At 34.7% G+C, this 18,022-nt stretch overlaps 1 protein-coding gene and 1 pseudogene across 1 annotated transcript; both read left to right on the plus strand.

The window, feature by feature from the left end:
• The first annotated feature begins 12,621 nt into the window (after nt 1–12,621).
• On the plus strand, nt 12,622–14,075 carry LOC139784756 (uncharacterized; annotated as a pseudogene).
• Nucleotides 14,076–14,771: 696 nt separating this feature from the next.
• LOC139784757 (uncharacterized) lies at nt 14,772–17,739 on the plus strand (the record flags this gene model as incomplete). Its single annotated transcript, XM_071723956.1, has 7 exons — nt 14,772–14,995; nt 15,131–15,331; nt 15,597–15,707; nt 17,012–17,133; nt 17,209–17,368; nt 17,533–17,535; nt 17,588–17,739. Coding segments are annotated over exons 1-7 (957 nt in total), but the record flags the coding sequence as incomplete, so codon positions are not given.
• Between the last annotated feature and the right edge of the window lie 283 nt (nt 17,740–18,022).

Here is an 18,022-nt window from a genome sequence, read left to right on the forward strand (position 1 = left end):
GATGGATGTCCAATGCGCCCAAAACTCTTTCCTCCAAATCCTCCATAACAATGTCAGCCACTGTCGGGGATAAAGGGGAGCCCATTGGAGATCCAAATGTCTGCTTATAGGTGACACCGTTAAACGTGAAAAAGGTGGAAGCCAGTACAAATTTGACTGCCGTAATAAATTCAGCACGAGATAACCTTGTTTTTGTTTTTATAAACTTCCATCTCTTTTTTAAACCCTCCACGACCAACTCAGATGGAACATTCGTAAATAATGATACCGCGTCCAGTGAGATCAGAATCTCCGACTTCTGCACTTTTATTTTCGATAGGTCAGTACATAAGTATTCTATTAAGTATTCAATTAGCAAATAATACTATTACATAATGTCTACAAAGTATTATATATTCAATTTAAAAAATTTATTCGCTCTATCAAATGTAATAAATCAAAGTACGTTTAGTGCGTTTATAAAAGATATTTTACGAAGGATATTAAACAACACCAAATCTATAATACTATATAAATTATTTGTTAATTACACAACAGTAATATGTCACAGATAATTTTATCAGTAGCTTCTAGACTATTAATAAAATACTAAATATTAAAAAGCGACGCCATTATTTCACGTGCCGGGCCTGGGCGAGGTGAACCGATCGGTGTTCTCGCGCCGGTCCCGGGGATCCGAGCTCGGTCCCGTGCCTTGGCCTCCCGCGGATCTTCCTTGCTGCGAGGCTTCCGTGGCGGCGCGAGCCGTCGTGGTCGTCCTCTTCGGCCGTCATTCAACGCTCAGCTCAGAACTCGTCGAACTCGAAAAATATTAAGACGTATTAGAAATAATTAAAAATGAATAAAATATTATTTACAAAACGGTGATAATAAATAAAAATAATATTATTTGAAAAATTATGCAGATAATTATGTCTTGCGTCACATTTGATATTTTTGATTGATCAGATCAATTGGTCACTTTCATTTCTCCCAAATCGGTTTTTAAAAATAAGTACGGCCTCTTTAAGATTATTTTTACGCTTTTCTATCAGCTTTATAATGCTTGACAAAGTATTTGGATCTTGATTGAAATAAGTTTCTGCGAATCTGTTCACCTTGGACAATTGTTCGTTAGAAAAAACATTCTGAATGATATTATTTATCGTTCAACCTGCAGGTGGTCGTGGGACTTTCCTTGGAAATGGTTCTCGAAAGCCATGAATAGATGTATCCACTCATGCTCATCCACTTGTGAACACGCAGAAGAGAGTGCCATAAACGTTTGCGCAAGGAGACAGTTCCTCGTTTCTTTATATTATCTGCAAGAATATATATGATGGTTACTACAGTCTGCATCTTTGTAAAGCAAATCATATCTGAGTTATAATTATAAATATAGAATATTTGTTGCAAAATAAAATTTTCTCCTATTCCAGTCCTTTGGCAAAATTCTACAACGTATAGAAATAGATAACAAATAATTTAAGACTTGAAAGTTATTGGAATTACTCTATATATATATATATTTTTTTTAATTTAAATATTTTAATTTAAATAAATATATTTATTTATTTGTTTACTTATTTAATTATTTATTTAAATTGAAATATCGTAAAAAGTATAACGTTATATAAGATGTCTTGTTCCTACTTGTTATCAGATGTTACGCTGTAAGATATGTCTTTCACTATGTATACACCCTGTATGTGTTCTTTTGACAGCTGTCTTAACCTCTCACTGCAGCTCACTGCTGGTCACGGCTGCTCCCTAGACGCAGTGGCTCGCAGTCTCGAAATATTCGTGCGTTCCAAAACCCATCAAAAAAAAAGTGTTGCAACCTTTCCGTGAACGACTGTACGTGCACGCGCTGGACGCGCGCGACTTTTCCCCGCTGGCCACCGCTGGCGATAAAAACAATATCGGTTCGTTCGGTTTCGTGTTTTGTAGTTTCGTTCGTGCGTCGAGCAGTTTCCTTTGGTTTCCTCTCGTCGCTCGGCGTGTACACCGGCGTGTATTCGCGTGTATAAATCAGTTGTGCGAGCTGTGCCATTTTCCCCGCTGGCGATAAAAACAATCGGTTTGTTCGGTTTCGTGTTTCGTTCGTGCGTCGAGCAGTTTCTTCTCGTCGCTCGGCGTGTACGCCGGCGTGAATTCGCATGTAATTAGTTGTGCGAGCTGTGCCTTTGGCGAACTGCTCTTCTTTGCACGTAAGTAATATATATACAAATACAATACTAGCTGCATGGTTCCCCGGACTTCGCCCCGCAGGACATATATAATAATGCCCGGTTTCTTCACCGTCGGATAACTTTATCCTTAGGATAAACTCACTCTTCGTCTCTTTCTAACCTAACTCTTAGAAAGAGACGAAGAGTGAATTTAACCTAAGGATAAAGATATCCGACGGTGAAGAAACCGGGCATTAGACATGCAAATAGTCTCTTTTTCTTTCTCTCTCTCTTTCTCTCCTCTCTCTCTCTCTCTCTTTCTTTCTCTCTCTCTCTCTCTCTCACACACACACACACACACACACACACACACACACACACACACACACACACACACACACACACACACACACACACACACACACACACACACACACACACACACACACACACACACACACACACACACACACACACACACACACACACACACACACACACACACACCTCTCAGCTGCGCTGTCCTATGGCAATGCACCATTTCACATCAGCGCTTTTACCTTGTATTAACCTCTAGCCCTCAATTTACTTATTGCCATTTAAGTACACTCACTTCTTTATATTTCCTCCATTTATGTTTTTAATCTCTCACTCTTTCTCCCTTTAAAAACACTCTTGTCTATTTTATAATGTGTCCTTTCTTCTTTTCCAATGTAGCGCCTGGTACATACAGTCCGGAGGAAGTAAATTTGGAGAAGGATCCGCAATACAGTTTAACCGGCAAAAGCCGAATCGAGAAATGCAAATGATAGCGCCTGGTGCGTATCGTCCCGAAAAAGTGAAATCAGATCCATCACCGCAATTCTGTTTTGGATTAAGGCCCGCTGTGGAGAAGCCAAGCGATACGCCAGGTATGCAGTATGCACAATGAATCATTTATCATAGAGAGAAAGTGTCTCTGTCGAATGTGTATTTTTTTTTATTTTAGCGCCCGGTACATATAGTCCCAAAAAGGTAAACTTGAATAAAGGGCCTCAATACAGCTTGAGTGGCAAGGGACCAGCCGAGAAACTCGCCGATACTCCAGGTATGATAAATTTGTGATTTGTTATTTGCAGACATAAGTATACTGTGCACAGTAATGTGTGTCATTTTAGAGCAACTTTTTTTTTATTTCACGAATATCATATACAGGGTGAATCTTAATGGATGCACCAACCATTTACCATAGGAGATGAGTTACCGACCGCAACTGTAATGAACCGAACGATCCATAGGTGACACCAGCTTGAATCGACCGCTTCGATCGACGAGTCCGAGGTGATGTACAGGCAAGTTAAAAACTGTGAATCAAATAACGTATATCGTATGTACATACTTTTCTAATATATCCAACTGTCTTACGCATTTTTCTTTTTACATATAATTGTATTTAATTTGATTTCTTATTATTCTCCATCTATGCGCAACGTATTAACCGCATGTACTACGTTTACGCGAGCGTTACTTTTGTAGTAACTTACAATAATTCACTCGTTTACGCAGAGTAAATTATCGTAAGTTACTACAAAATTTCCTTTACGCGAAGGAATTATCGAAAGTTACTACAGAAGTAACGCTCGCGTAAACGTAGTAATATAGTACGGGATCCGGCCGCGTGATTTATACGTTTATCTTTATCTGTTATTTTATCGAAATGCGATTTTAATGGAAGATTACATATCAGGTCATACATCGCGGCCGGTGTGCCTAGCAAAATCTTGCCGCAAGTAGGGGAGACCGGGGCTAGGCCGCTAACGGGGTAAATCCGCCAAATCAAATATCTCGGAACCTGTATATTGTGCGAACTCGCTATTAACATTGTAAACGCTGCTTATGGTACCCATGTGACCAACGGAGTTTCGGCAGGTTACCTGCCGTGTTATGATTTTTACGAGGGCAAACGTGTTTTCGGAAGGTGAAAGTTACATTTTCTGCGCGTGGAAATTTTGTAATATCTGCTATAATATTTGCTCTCCAAATCTCGAGGTACGTGATTATAAAGAGTAATGCATGCTGAACACGAATCCAGTGTAGTTTTTTCATTATCGTTGATGTCTAATATTTCGTGGGCGATCAAACCTGAAACTTGTGTTTGGGGTTAATCCGTTAGTAAGCAGTCCGGGTGCATTTCCAAGGCATTTCCGGGCATTTCCAGGCTCACTGCATATGGAATATGGATGAGACAGGAATTACAACCATTCAGACACCGAATAGAGTCATCGGACGTCGAGGAGTGAAACAAGTCGGGCGAGTGACTTCTGCGGAAAGAGGAACCCTCGTAACTATTTTTTAATAACGTTTCGCATAAAAATTTTAAATAAATTTTTATATTTTTCTCTTAAAAAACAATTATTAAGATGTATTCTATCATTTTTCAGGATTAGATGTACGTATATGTATTGAAAATGCAGTGTAACGGTTAAACCCCGGCATTTTTGAGATTTCAATTTTTGCACCGTTGTCGTTTTTGCTCTATACCGGTTAAACAAAGCGACGTAGATAAAAATTTCCTGTATAAATTTTGTAGCTAAAGGTTCACTCTTTACAGTGGTATACCACATTTAACTACAATTATTTATTTTGTTGTTAAAAATCGGCACCGAAAAAAAACTAACGGTCTAGCCCCGGTCTCCCCTACCCTCAATTAGAGCTGTTTTAATTAAATTTTTTAAGACAACTTTGTTCATTTGTTTGCGAAGTAAATGAAGCGTCATCTGAAAGAGAGTGATCTAAAAAACTTGAAAAAAATAGGTTTCCACCTCTCAGTCTGCCGCAACCTCCTGGCAGCCAGATGCAAAAAGGTTCTTTTTTGTTAATTATCAACGTTCATCGTGTATCGAAACAATTTTTACACAAATTGAAGCTAAATTTTTCCTCTACACGATGGAATATGCTTGCCTGCGTAAAAGCTGCCGCAACTAGTGGTTGCCAGCATTTGAATGACTCGCTCTCGCCTGCGCGAGCTCTTCAATCTTACAATGTGTTACAATGGAATAATCACAGCAATTTCTTTGCATTTCTTTAATATTACAATAGTTCCTAAACAAGTTTTCAAAAATTCCTTTTATAAATAAATTCCGCCGCTCATTCGTCTTCCGACTCGTCTGAACTCGCAACATCATACTCCAAATCATCAGAATTATCATGCGCGTTTTCAGATCTTTCATTCATCGACACGCGCAATTTTTGTAAATTCGATGTGGCAAAATGCTACAGATCCGTGTTGTATTAAATTACGCGCTGAAGATTGCGGTTGGTTATTAGATGGTTTTTTGAAACCAACGTGGTTCGTTGGGTACCCAACGCCGTTGAAAGTCGAAGATGTATTGCGCATGTCGATGAATGAAAGTTCTGAAAACGCGAATGATAATTCTGATGATTTGGAGTATGATGTTGCGAGTTCAGACGAGTCGGAAGACGAATGAGGGGCGGAATTTATTTATAAAAGGAATTTTTGAAAACTTGTTTAGAAACTATTGTAATATTAAAGAAATTCAAGGAAATTGCTGTGATTATTCCATTGTAACACATTGTAAGATTGAAGAGCTCGCGCAGGCGAGAGCGAGTCATTCAAACGCTGGCAACCACCAGTTGCGGCAGCTTTTACGCAGGCAACCATATTCCATCGTGTAGAGGAAAAATTTAGCTTCAATTTGTGTAAAAATTGTCTCGATACACGATGAACGTTGATAATTAACGAAAAAGGACCTTTTTGCACCTGGCTGCCAGGAGGTTGCGGCAGACTGAGAGATGGCGACCTATTTTTTTCAAGTTTTTTAGATCACTCTCTTTTAGATAACGCTTCATTTCCTTCGCAAACAAATGAACGAAGTTGTCTAAAAAAATTTAATTAAAACAGCTCTAATTGAGGGTACTTGCGGCAAGATTTTGCTAGGCACACCGGCCGCGATGTATGACCTGATATGTAATCTTCCATTAAAATCGCATTTTGATAAAATAACAGATAAACGTATAAATCACGCGGCCGGATCCTAGACTAATAGAAAGAAATATCTTTTGTATCTGTTTCTACGTTTATGCGAGCGATTACTTCTGTGCGATAACTTACGATAATTCACTCGTTTACGCGAAGTAAATTATCATAAGTTACCACAAAATTCTGTTTACGCGTAAGAATTATCGTAAGTTACTACAGAAGTAACGCTCGCGTAAACGTAGTAAGAGTATCTTTTTTTATACGATTTTTTTTAAATATTTATATTTTAATACAGTTTTACTTGGTGGCGATTTCTTTTCACGCTTACGCGGAACATTTTAGCGCGTAAAAAAAGAGTTGGATATAAGCGGGAAAAAAATAAAAATATTCTACCATTCTTATACAAAATTGAGCAATTCTACTTTTCTACAAGAAATATTCTACTGTATACTTTATGGATATAAAAGTAATAATGTGAAAAATTAGAAGTAATAACAGTGGACTTCCGCACCACCCTTGAGGTACCACCAATGGCGCGTTAGGTTTTTTAAAGTGGACCTTCGCCTGGAGCCATATTGTACCACATCTTTAGACCTTTTCAGTATAAAAGTTCAAATAGATACATTGAAGTCATATTGCGTAAGAGCGCACGCAGATGAAAAATTATATCAACGTGTGACCGTGCGCAACACATCACCAATTTATCATATTTTTACTTTAGTATGTGCTCGAAATGGCCCCCCTCCATTCTCTCACAAAATGTAGCCCTTGTCAAAATTGCACGACGCACCCGGCGCAAGACCTGTGGAGTTATTGCACGGCAAGCTCGTACAATTCGATCCCTCAGATCTTGAGCATTAGCAGGTCGCGTTGCGTAAACTTGCTGCTTAAGATGACCCCACAGAAAAAAATCTAGCGGTGTGAGGTCTGGTGAACGCGGTGGCCATTCGTGGGGACCATAAAGTCCGATCCAACGGTTACCGAATTTCTCATTTAATAACGCCCTTGTTGCCCTGGCAGTGTGTGCTGGATGGCCATCCTGTTGGAACCACATGTTAGCACGTAATTCCAACGGCACCTCATCCAACAAGTCAACAAGTTCATTGTTGAGAAATCTTCGGTATCGGTCACCATCGATCCTATCATCAATAAAATGTGGCCCAATGATGTGGTCTCCGAGAATACCCGCCCAAACGTTCACCGACCACCTGACTTGTGTATGCGCTTGCTGCATCCAGTGAGGATTCTCAGTGGCCCAATAATGCGAGTTATGGCGGTTGACTTTGCCATCATTATGGAAAATACATTCGTCCGAAAACAGAATGTATTTCGAAAAATAATAATTTTCCTCACTCACATTAAGGAGCCATTGACAATACCTCAATCTGCGAGGTTTATCATTTGCATACAACTCTTGAGTCAGGGTTACCTTGTAGGGATGGAAGTGAGCCGATTTCAAAGCCCTACATACTGTTGCCTGGCTGACTCCTTGATACCGCGCGACGTCTCGTGTACTAATTTCTGGGTCATTAGTGACCTCTTCTAATATCCGTGCGGTATTTATGCGCGGTGGTCGTCCTGTACGAGGCAATAAAAGTAAGAGGATACAATTTAAAATTATTTTATCAGAAGATCTTATAAATAAATATGTACCTGCAGGCTTAACAGGTCTAAATTGACCATTTTTTCGCAGCCGCGATTCCAGCCTCAGAAAAAATGTATGATGTGGCTGTCTTCGCTCTGGGTATCTACGAGCATAAGCTCTCGCAGTTTCCCGCAATCGTCGGCCGCATATAACGTACAAAAAAACCATGTCGCACATCTCATTATTCGTAAAATTGTGAGCCATGTTGACCGCACGTTCTATCACGTTTACGAAACACACGGGATCGAAGCGAGACACGGAATGAACAATTTGCTAGGATAAAACAGCATAAAAAACAACGCAGAAACAGTGAAAGAAATAAATGAAGATCGACAGAATTCTGACAGAAAACTATCTTCTATTTCCGACTGAAAGTTTATGCTTTAAAATACCCAGAGCAGAAGTAACCAAGCCACATATTTTCGATGAGGCTACAGACTAGTTGTAGCTGTGAAAAAATGGTCAATTTCTCTGAAATGTTTAAATACATATTTATTTCTAAGATTTTATGGTAATATAATTTTAAACATTTTGTTCTTTTATCATTATTTCCATTGCTTTTTTTCGTACAACACGAACACCGCGCATAAAAATGGCGCAAATAGAAGAAATGATTATAATATCGACGACCTAATAATTAACGCATAAGCCATCACGCGGTAGGAATCAAGGAATCAACCAGAAAATTATATGTAAAACTCTGATATCAGTTTATTTTATTCTTGTGGGATTATCTTAAGCACACTGAAAGCCGGAAAACAGTAATAGTCTCTGAATTTTCGTTCATTCTCAATTTTTATTCTCAATACATAGATGCTTACTTAAAAAAAAGTAATGTCTACTGAAAAACACAGTAATATCTAAAGATTAAGATCGTAAGCGATACTGTCTGAAAGAAATAATAGAAAAGAAATAATTGCTGAGAAGTTCCATTATTCAATCATGTGCGATTCTGTAACCATTAAGTACTGTTGGCTCTTTATATTCGTTTTATCGCGCGAGTTCAGAGCAGTTCAGAAAGATTCATAACAGTTATTGTAGAATAGATTGTTAGCTCAGCGTTAGCGTATTAAACTGTCATTCCGGAATCTTAGGTTTGAATCCCGTCTCCCGTCAATGTGTTTTCAAAAATTGTAAAACAGTGCGTAATTTTAATTAATAAAATAGAATATGCGAAACCACGAATACAAATTAAACTTTAAAAATATTCAAAAAAATTAGACCTATTTGAAAATATAAAAAGAAATTTTTTTTTTAATTATTGCACCGGAATCATTACTGATTTTTATCGTAATGGTTACTGTGAGATCCGTACTGGTTACTGAAAGAATGTTTACTGTAGTAGCGCGTAATGGTTACTGTAAGAAAGATTAAAAGTTGAGAGTGAGCAAAAATACAGGAATTATTACTGTTTTTCGGCTCTTAGTGCAGTAATTAAGTTTGCACAACGCGACTTGCTAGTGCTCAAGATCTGAAGGATTTAATTGTACGAGCTTGTCGTGCAATAAGTCCACGGGTCTTGCGCCGGGTGCATCGTGTAATTTTAAAAAAGGCTACATTTTGTGAGAGGCTGGAGGGAAACCATTTCGAGCACGCATACTGAGATAAAAACATGATAAATTGGTAATGTGTTGCGCACGGTCACGTTGATGTAATTTTTCATCTGTGTGCGTTTTTACACGCAGTAAGACTTTAGTACATCTGTTTAAACCTTTATACTGAAAAAGGTCTAAAAATGTGGTACATTACGGGTCCAGGCGAAAAAACCTAAAGCGCTATTGGTGGTACCTCAAGGGTGGTGCGGAAGCCCACTGTTATTACTTCTAATTTTTCACATTATTACTTTTATATCCATAAAGTATACAGTAGAATATTTCTTGTAGAAAAGTAGAATTGCTCAATTTTGTATAAGAATGGTAGAATATTTTTATTTTTTTTCCGCTTATATCCAACTCTTTTTTTACGCGCTAAAATGTTCCGCGTAAGCGTGAAAAGAAATCGCCACCAAGTAAAACTGTACTAAAATATAAATATTTAAAAAAAATCGTATAAAAAAGATACTCTTACTACGTTTACGCGAGCGTTACTTCAGTAGTAACTTACGATAATTCCTTCGCGTAAAGGAAATTTTGTAGTAACTTACGATAATTTACTCTGCGTAAACGAGTGAATTATCGTAAGTTACTACAAAAGTAACGCTCGCGTAAACGTAGTACATGCGGTTAATACGTTGCGCATAGATGGAGAATAATAAGAAATCAAATTAAATACAATTATATGTAAAAAGAAAAATGCGTAAGACAGTTGGATATATTAGAAAAGTATGAACATACGATATACGTTATTTGATTCACAGTTTTTAACTTGCCTGTACATCACCTCGGACTCGTCGATCGAAGCGGTCGATTCAAGCTGGTGTCACCTATGGATCGTTCGGTTCATTACAGTTGCGGTCGGTAACTCATCTCCTATGGTAAATGGTTGGTGCATCCATTAAGATTCACCCGGTATACTTGCAGGAAGGTGAAATAAGATTACTATCTGTTAGATGGTTATAACATTTTTTCTATCTTACTAAATAAAAAATAAAAAATCGCGATGAGCGACCTGTTAATATTAATATTAAGGGCTCAAACTTTAACAGGTATTTTATTTCACCTTCCTGCAAGTATATATGATATTCGTGAAATAAAAAAAAAGTTGTTCTAAAATGACACCCTAGTGCACAGGGTGTATAAAATAAAGCGTTACAAATTTTTATCTCTAAATATATTATTTGTAGAAAAAAATGTTTCAGACAAAATTTATAGGGTGTAAGAAGATCTATTTAGTGACAGTATTAGTTCGACCTTAGGTAGAGTCGTTAAAGTTAAGTCAGGGTCACTTTGAATTGTTTAAATTGGACCTCCTATTTTTTATTGCATATTCTTGTAGCCTCTGTTGTATCAAAAAGTAAATACTTTACGAGATATTCCATATTTTATATTAAAAATATCATGACAAACTTTGAAATATTAAGAAATTCTTAACAAAGAAGGGTTTTATTGTAGTGTTTTGAAAACATTTTGACAAGGGCTACAAGAATATGCAATAAAAAATAACGATTTTACCTAAGGTCAAACTAATACAGTCAGTAAATAGATCTTTTTACACCTTACAACTTTTGTGTGAAACATTTTCCTCTACAAACAATATTTTTAGGAAAATAAATTTGTAACGTTATATTTTATGTGTAATGTTATATTTTACATATGTATATGTTTGTATATCTTGTATACAAACTTGCAATCTTGCTTTTTTAATTATAAAAATTTGGGTTATATTTATTTTTCTTGTCAACGTCATTTTATCTTCCTTTATAATTTATGGCAATGATTACATCTTAGTTTGCGTCTTCTATTCAGTGTTTTCATTCAAACTTGTTTCCATTGTGTCCCGCTGTCCTCAGTGTTTTTCTAATTTTTTTGTTTTGATTTAATTTTATTATTGGCAAATCTTATTTTATTCCTGACCAATTGCGTTTAATTTTCTTGTTTTTACATACAATACCACAAAATCTTATATTTTATGATTGTTTTTTTTATGAAACTGCAATTTTTAATCTGTGATAACATTCGTTAAGACATGTTCAATCTTCTGAGTTATGAAGTATTTGTTTTACTTTGTTTTCTGTTTCCTACAGTTGTTTCTTTTTTCAAATTTGGATGTACTCACAATTAATATTTACCATGATCACTTGAACATTAAGTGTATGTTTTCTTATTCTTTCATGCTATTGTCTATCTGATGTGGCGTCAGAAGCGATTTTTGTTAAAATAGCTTTGTGTAGCAAATGTATACATTCCAATTTTTATAAAGTAATATACATTTTCCGTAGCTTGTACATTTTAGTTTATATTGAAAAAATATGTGACTGGCTTGGGAACGTCCCTACAAAACGCCTTGCAAGCAATTAATTTCAATATCTCTGTCGCCAGTGACTGGAAAAACCGCTTTTATCGCTTTTATTTCGTAATACATAACTTATTGTGGAAGTTGGCTCTCGCCGACTCCGTCTCGATAATAAACGATTCTCTTTGAGATGTCTCTTCTTTGGGTTGTTGAAGTCGAAGTGCAACATTATATCGAAAAGCGGATTTATCTACTTGCAGTTACCGCTGTTATCGATCACCATCTTATTGCTAAAAATAAATTATCACCATCTTATTGCTAAAACTTATTGCTAAAAATAAATGAAAATCACATGATTTTCTGTTTATGATAATTATTTGCATTTTAATATTAGTATTTCTAAAGTTAACATGTGAGATATAGGTACTACTCAACAAAAAATAGAGAACTTTTTGTACTCTAAAAATTAGGCTATTTTTAAATCGCTGAAACTCGGCGAAAAATTATCGTAGACAAAAAAATTAAAAAAGCATTTTAAAGCTTAAAATTTTAATTTTAACGTGCTATTGGTAGTTTAAAAAAATTTTTTTATTTTCTTTGTTCTGTGCTTTAAAAAAGAACACATTGTTTTGTATGTCTGTGAAGTTGGCACATCATTTTTAGTCCAGTCATTTTAGGTTTTCTGTGCAAAAGCCATATTTTCGTCTAAAATGACTGGACTACAACGCGGAGTTCTCAGGGACCAGGAGCCTTAAAACATTTTTTTTATTAATAATTTTGCAGTTTGAGATTCATCTTCCCATTTATTGTTTCATAGTGCACATTTTAATTTTGTCATGACACACTTTGCTTTATTATTGATTACGAAAGTAATATTGTTGAAAAGAATTTAAATATCTGATTTGACATAAAATAGAAAAATACCATATTATATTATTTTTTAGGTTATATCAATCATGCCAAAACGAAAATTGCTGTCAGAAATGTTTGACAGACACTACCGACGATTAAAATGCAATGCACGTAATATCGCAAGTGGCAATAAAATGAGTAACTTATCAAAAGATTTTGCTGAGATAGATGATTCTCAAAATTTAAACGATGTTACTGCACATGAAATTACTGATATTAATCGCGATGTTAATGAGGCAACAAATGTTGAATTAAGAAATGAACCGCCACAACAATATAATGATATTCTTGACAATGAAATTGTTGCATGTGATCTTGATCACAACAGTTCTAATTTGGAAAATTTATGTCCGACTGCACTCATTTTTAATAACGAGAAAAATGCTATCTTTACAAGTATGTCTGGTGTTCTGTCAATAAAAGAGGATTTAAAAAACTGGGCAGGAGAACATCAGGTAACACATACAGCAGTAACTGGATTATTGTCAGTTTTAAGAAAATATGGTTTTGAAAACCGTTTACCGAAAAACTCTAAAACATTGATGAAAACACCAAGATATACATTCATACGGAAAGTTGCACCAGGGGAATACTTTCATAATGGCTTAAGATCAGGAATAATGGCGTTTCTACAAAAAAGTCAAGATGACATTAATTCAGTTCAAGTGCAAATCAGCACAGATGGACTACCCATTTCAAAATCCTCTACTAATCAATTGAGGCCTATTTTAGGCTCAGTGATACCTAAGCCTTAGTGACATTTTTATAATTGGCTGTTATTTTGGTTCCAAGAAACCATATAATTGTAACAATTTTTTGAATGATTTTGTGGAAGAAGCAAAAATTCTTGTTACTAAAGGACTCGAATTTAGAGGAAAACATATATCTGTATCCATACATTCATTAATTGCTGATGCACCCGCAAAATCTTTTGTAACTGCCACGAAAGGACATACCGGCTACTATAGTTGTGGTAAATGTACAACCGAAGGCGAATATATAGATGGAAGGATGTGTTTCCCGGATATTAATTGTCGTAAACGGATTAATGAAAGTTTTCTTAAACAAACACAAATAGAGCACCACACTTTATGGAGTATTTTATCAGATATACCAAATTTTGGAATGGTAACTGACATCCCGTTGGATCCCATGCCCTTAATTTTCGTTGGTGTAATAAAGAAAATATTAATTTTTTGGATATCCGGACCGTTAAATGTTCGTTTGCCGGCACGATCAGTAAACAGCATTTCAAAATTGTTAATTGAAATGCGGACATCGATACCCGTAGAATTTGTTCGTAAACCACGGGAATTACATTTCTTGAACTTATGGAAAGCCACAGAATTGAGACAATTTCTTTTATATACTGGTCCCATCGTTTTAAAGAATTATATAGAAAAAGATATTTACAAGAATTTTTTAACATTGCATGTGGCCATTCGGCTATTATGTTCTTCAGATCTTTCATATATCGATTATGCAGAATCCTTACTAGAACACTTTGTGCAGTCATTCGCAATCTTATATGGGCCACAGCATACATCTCACAATATACATGCACTAATTCATCTAGTAGATAATGTTAGAAAATTTGGCACATTGGATACATTCAGTGCTTTTCGATATGAAAATTATTTAAGAAAAATAAAACGGTTTGTTAGAAAAGCTGAACGTCCCTTACAACAAATCCACAATCGTATAACAGAATTGGAATATTGCTTTTCGTCTGAAGAAAAGCATCGAAGAATAGGTGTACATGGAACACACAATACAGGCCCAATCTTACCTAAAACACGTAGTCCTCAATATTCAAAATTTTCAACAACAGATTTCACTCTATCTGTTCATAAGCCAGATAACTGTTGTGGTTTAAACGATGGTTCGATTATCATCATAGAGAATATTGCCACTAGTGGTGTTAATGATCTTTGCATTATTGGTCAAAAATTCATTGGTTTGAGTAACCTGTATACTGAGCCGTGTAATTCCTCCTTATTGGGGATATATAAGTCGGAAGATTGTGAAGATTTATCGGCCTGGCCTCTAACATCTGTTACGACAAAATATGTGAAATTGGACTACTATAATACATTCGTACTTTTACCATTATTACACATATGATGTATGCACATCTTTACATGATTTGTTGGTATGTACGTTTTGTGCATATGTGTATCTTTTACATGTAAATTTCAGAATTACGAGAGATGTCTGCTGTAAAATATAGATACCATTTGGTAGAATTTGAAGACGGGTTACAAGTAGTACCCGAAAATTGGATACAAAAAATTACAAACGAATGTCGATATCCAAACTATAAAAAAGATCAAGAAATTGATAAAGCAATAAAAAATCAACAAACACCTAAAGATGATTGGTTACTGTATCCAATAAAACGTCTATTTGGTACATATGGTAAGTAAATGTATTATAATTGTTACAATTGTTCTTAACTTGCTATCTATGTGTAAACAGTAGTTTGCGAATTATTGTGACAATTTTATCATGTTATTTTTCATCAACATTATTAGATATTTTATAATTTTATAGAGTCCTACAGTGATGCACGCAATAAACTAAAAAAGGCCGAGATGAGTTCGGATGTAAATACAGACATCGACGACAAAGCACAAAGAAAAACGAGAGCCAGGAAGAAGACTACTGATACTAATGAATCGTCAGATTCAAATGATTATAATGATCATCAGTCCCGCTTACCACCATTGCCAAAAGCGCCAGTGGTTCATATGAGTAAGTATGATATTTAAATTATTTGTATTCCGCATGTATTTTGAGATATGTATATATGCTTAAAGTCATTAAATATTCATTGTTAAAGTCAGAAAAAAATAAAAACATTTAAATCTTGCTTTATAGTGACATATTTAAAAAATGTTATAGATTATTTTAACTGAAAATAATATCACAATATTAATATTATCTGTTATATTTTAAATAATCTGTATTGTAAAGTCTTATAAATATATATTTATAATACAATTTCATACACTTTTAGATACGAAACATGTACAAAAAGGAAATAAGTGTTCATATGCAAGGCATTCACAAGAAGATGAATATTCAAATACAAGGCATTCAGAAAAATATGAATATTCAGATACAAGGCGTATACACGCACAAAAAGGAAATTAATATTCAGATACAAGGCATTCAGAAAAAGATGAATATTCAGATGCAAGGGATTCAGAAAAAGATGAATATTCAGATACAAGGCATTCAGAAAAAGATGAATATTCAGATACAAGGCATTCAGAAAAAGATGAATATTCAGATACAAGGCATTCAGAAAAAGATGAATATTCAGATACAAAGCGTATACACGCACAAAAAGGAAATAAATATTCAGATACAAGGCATTCAGAAAAAGATAAATATTCAGATACAAGGCATTCAGAAAAAGATAAATATTCAGATACAAGGCATTCAGAAAAAGATGAATATTCAGATACAAGGCGTATACACGCACAAAAAGGAAATGAATATTCAAATATAAGGCATTCAGAAAAAGATAAATATTCAGATACAAGGCGTATACACGTACAAAAAAGAAATAAATATTCAGATACAAGGCATTCAGAAAAAGATAAATATTCAGATGCAAGGCGTATACACGCACAAAAAGAAAATGAATATTCAAATACAAGGCATATGCACGCACAAAAAGGAAATAAGTATTCAGATACAAGACATTCACAAGAAGAAGATGAACATATTATAATTAGAAGTAAGTAGAACATAATTCAATATACATTTTCAGACAAGATGTGAATTTGCAATTCTTATAAGGAATTTGCTTGTTCAGTTGAGAATTGAACTATTCTGTTTTAAAAGAAGTTTTATTTAGTAAATGTAAAGTTTAATACTATCTTTGGACAATATATTTTTTTTTATAATAATGGCTCACAAGATTAGAAATCAAATCAGAGAAACATGGAGCATCAACCTGTAACAAAGTGTTGGTGTTCATATATTCTATACTTAAGTTAAGAAGTAACGAATTATAATGTACATACTGTACATATACATATATATATTCCAACTTAATAGACTGCGCGCCGGAAATTTGTCTGACTTTAAACACAGCTATCTTGGAACATTAATACCCTTTCCTCCCCGGAATTAAATCTACGCGATTTATTTATTTAAAAAACTAAAGAATTTATTGCGAAAAATATTACCTCAGCCAGGGCTCCATGTTTCTCTGATTTGATATTTTTTTTCTTTAATTCTTAATATTTTCTGAAATGCAAATGGCATCAAACTTTTTTTACTATCCATTTAATTAAGAATAGTAGTTCTTCAAAAATTAAACTATACCGAAGACAATTCTTAACGTAATTTATATATATTTTTGTTCATATATGTTACCTAACAATAAGTTGAACTTAAATGTTTTCAATCGGACACAAGAACGTCGCAGTCCTACGCCAAGTGGTTTCAATGAATTGTCCTTACCTCTGCGAACTGTGCATGAAATTGATACATTGCAACGCATTCTTTTATCAAACGAGGAAAATTCAAAAGACCATATGGTGAGTTATAAAGTACCCTAACGTATATCCATTCGTTTTAAATATGCTTTTACAATAATACGAAAAATATTTTAGTTCAACATAATGATGACAATTGGTGGAAGTACCTATGAAGAAATGGTAAAGAGAATGTTGATACATATTTTTACAAATGAGTTAGCGAGTTCCTACAGTTGGATAGGAAAAAAAAGAAAATTGAAACTTCATCATTTAGAAATAATGAAAATAATGCTTAGTAAGTAAAAATATTTTTTATCATTTATTATTATATTATCTTTTAGATACTAAAATACCATGATGTTAAGATTTCCATTTTTTTGAAAAACATTTTTGTTGTTGTTCTATCACTGCAAATTTCATGATATTGTGAAAATATTGAAATTGTTTTATCATATAGAGATAGTATAAAAGTATAGAAAATAGAACATTAATAAAAATCTGTTTGTTGCAAAAGTTGTCAGGAAGACATTTCCTAATGTAACGGAGAAAGAATTTGAGTTAAAATGTAAGGATTGGTTTCGACATGCGAAACACAGGTCCGAGAATGAAAAACGAAGACAACGACGAGTCGACGACAACGACGACGAAAACGATGATTCGACAAAGGTTGGTTTTTATGATTTATTTGCTTTTATAGGCACAGATTTTTCGATTTAAATTATGATTTTTAAACGAAAATATTTATAAATATAAATATACAAACTAAAATGAATGTGGTTTATTTGATTGTTTCAGAAATAGCCAGCCAGATAGCGTTCCGAACGCAATAACGCGTTCAGTCAGCGCTCTCGAAGCCGATTTCGGAGATCTGTTGCACATCGATTGAAATTGCGGTAACAGATACGTACTTATAATAATGCCGATCGCGTACATAATTGCGGACCATTAT

The sequence above is a fragment of the Temnothorax nylanderi genome, unplaced genomic scaffold, assembly GCF_030848795.1.
Source record: "Temnothorax nylanderi isolate EJ_2023f unplaced genomic scaffold, tnyl_v1.0 TNYL_tig0671_pilon, whole genome shotgun sequence".
Classification (NCBI taxonomy): Eukaryota; Metazoa; Arthropoda; class Insecta; order Hymenoptera; family Formicidae; genus Temnothorax; species Temnothorax nylanderi.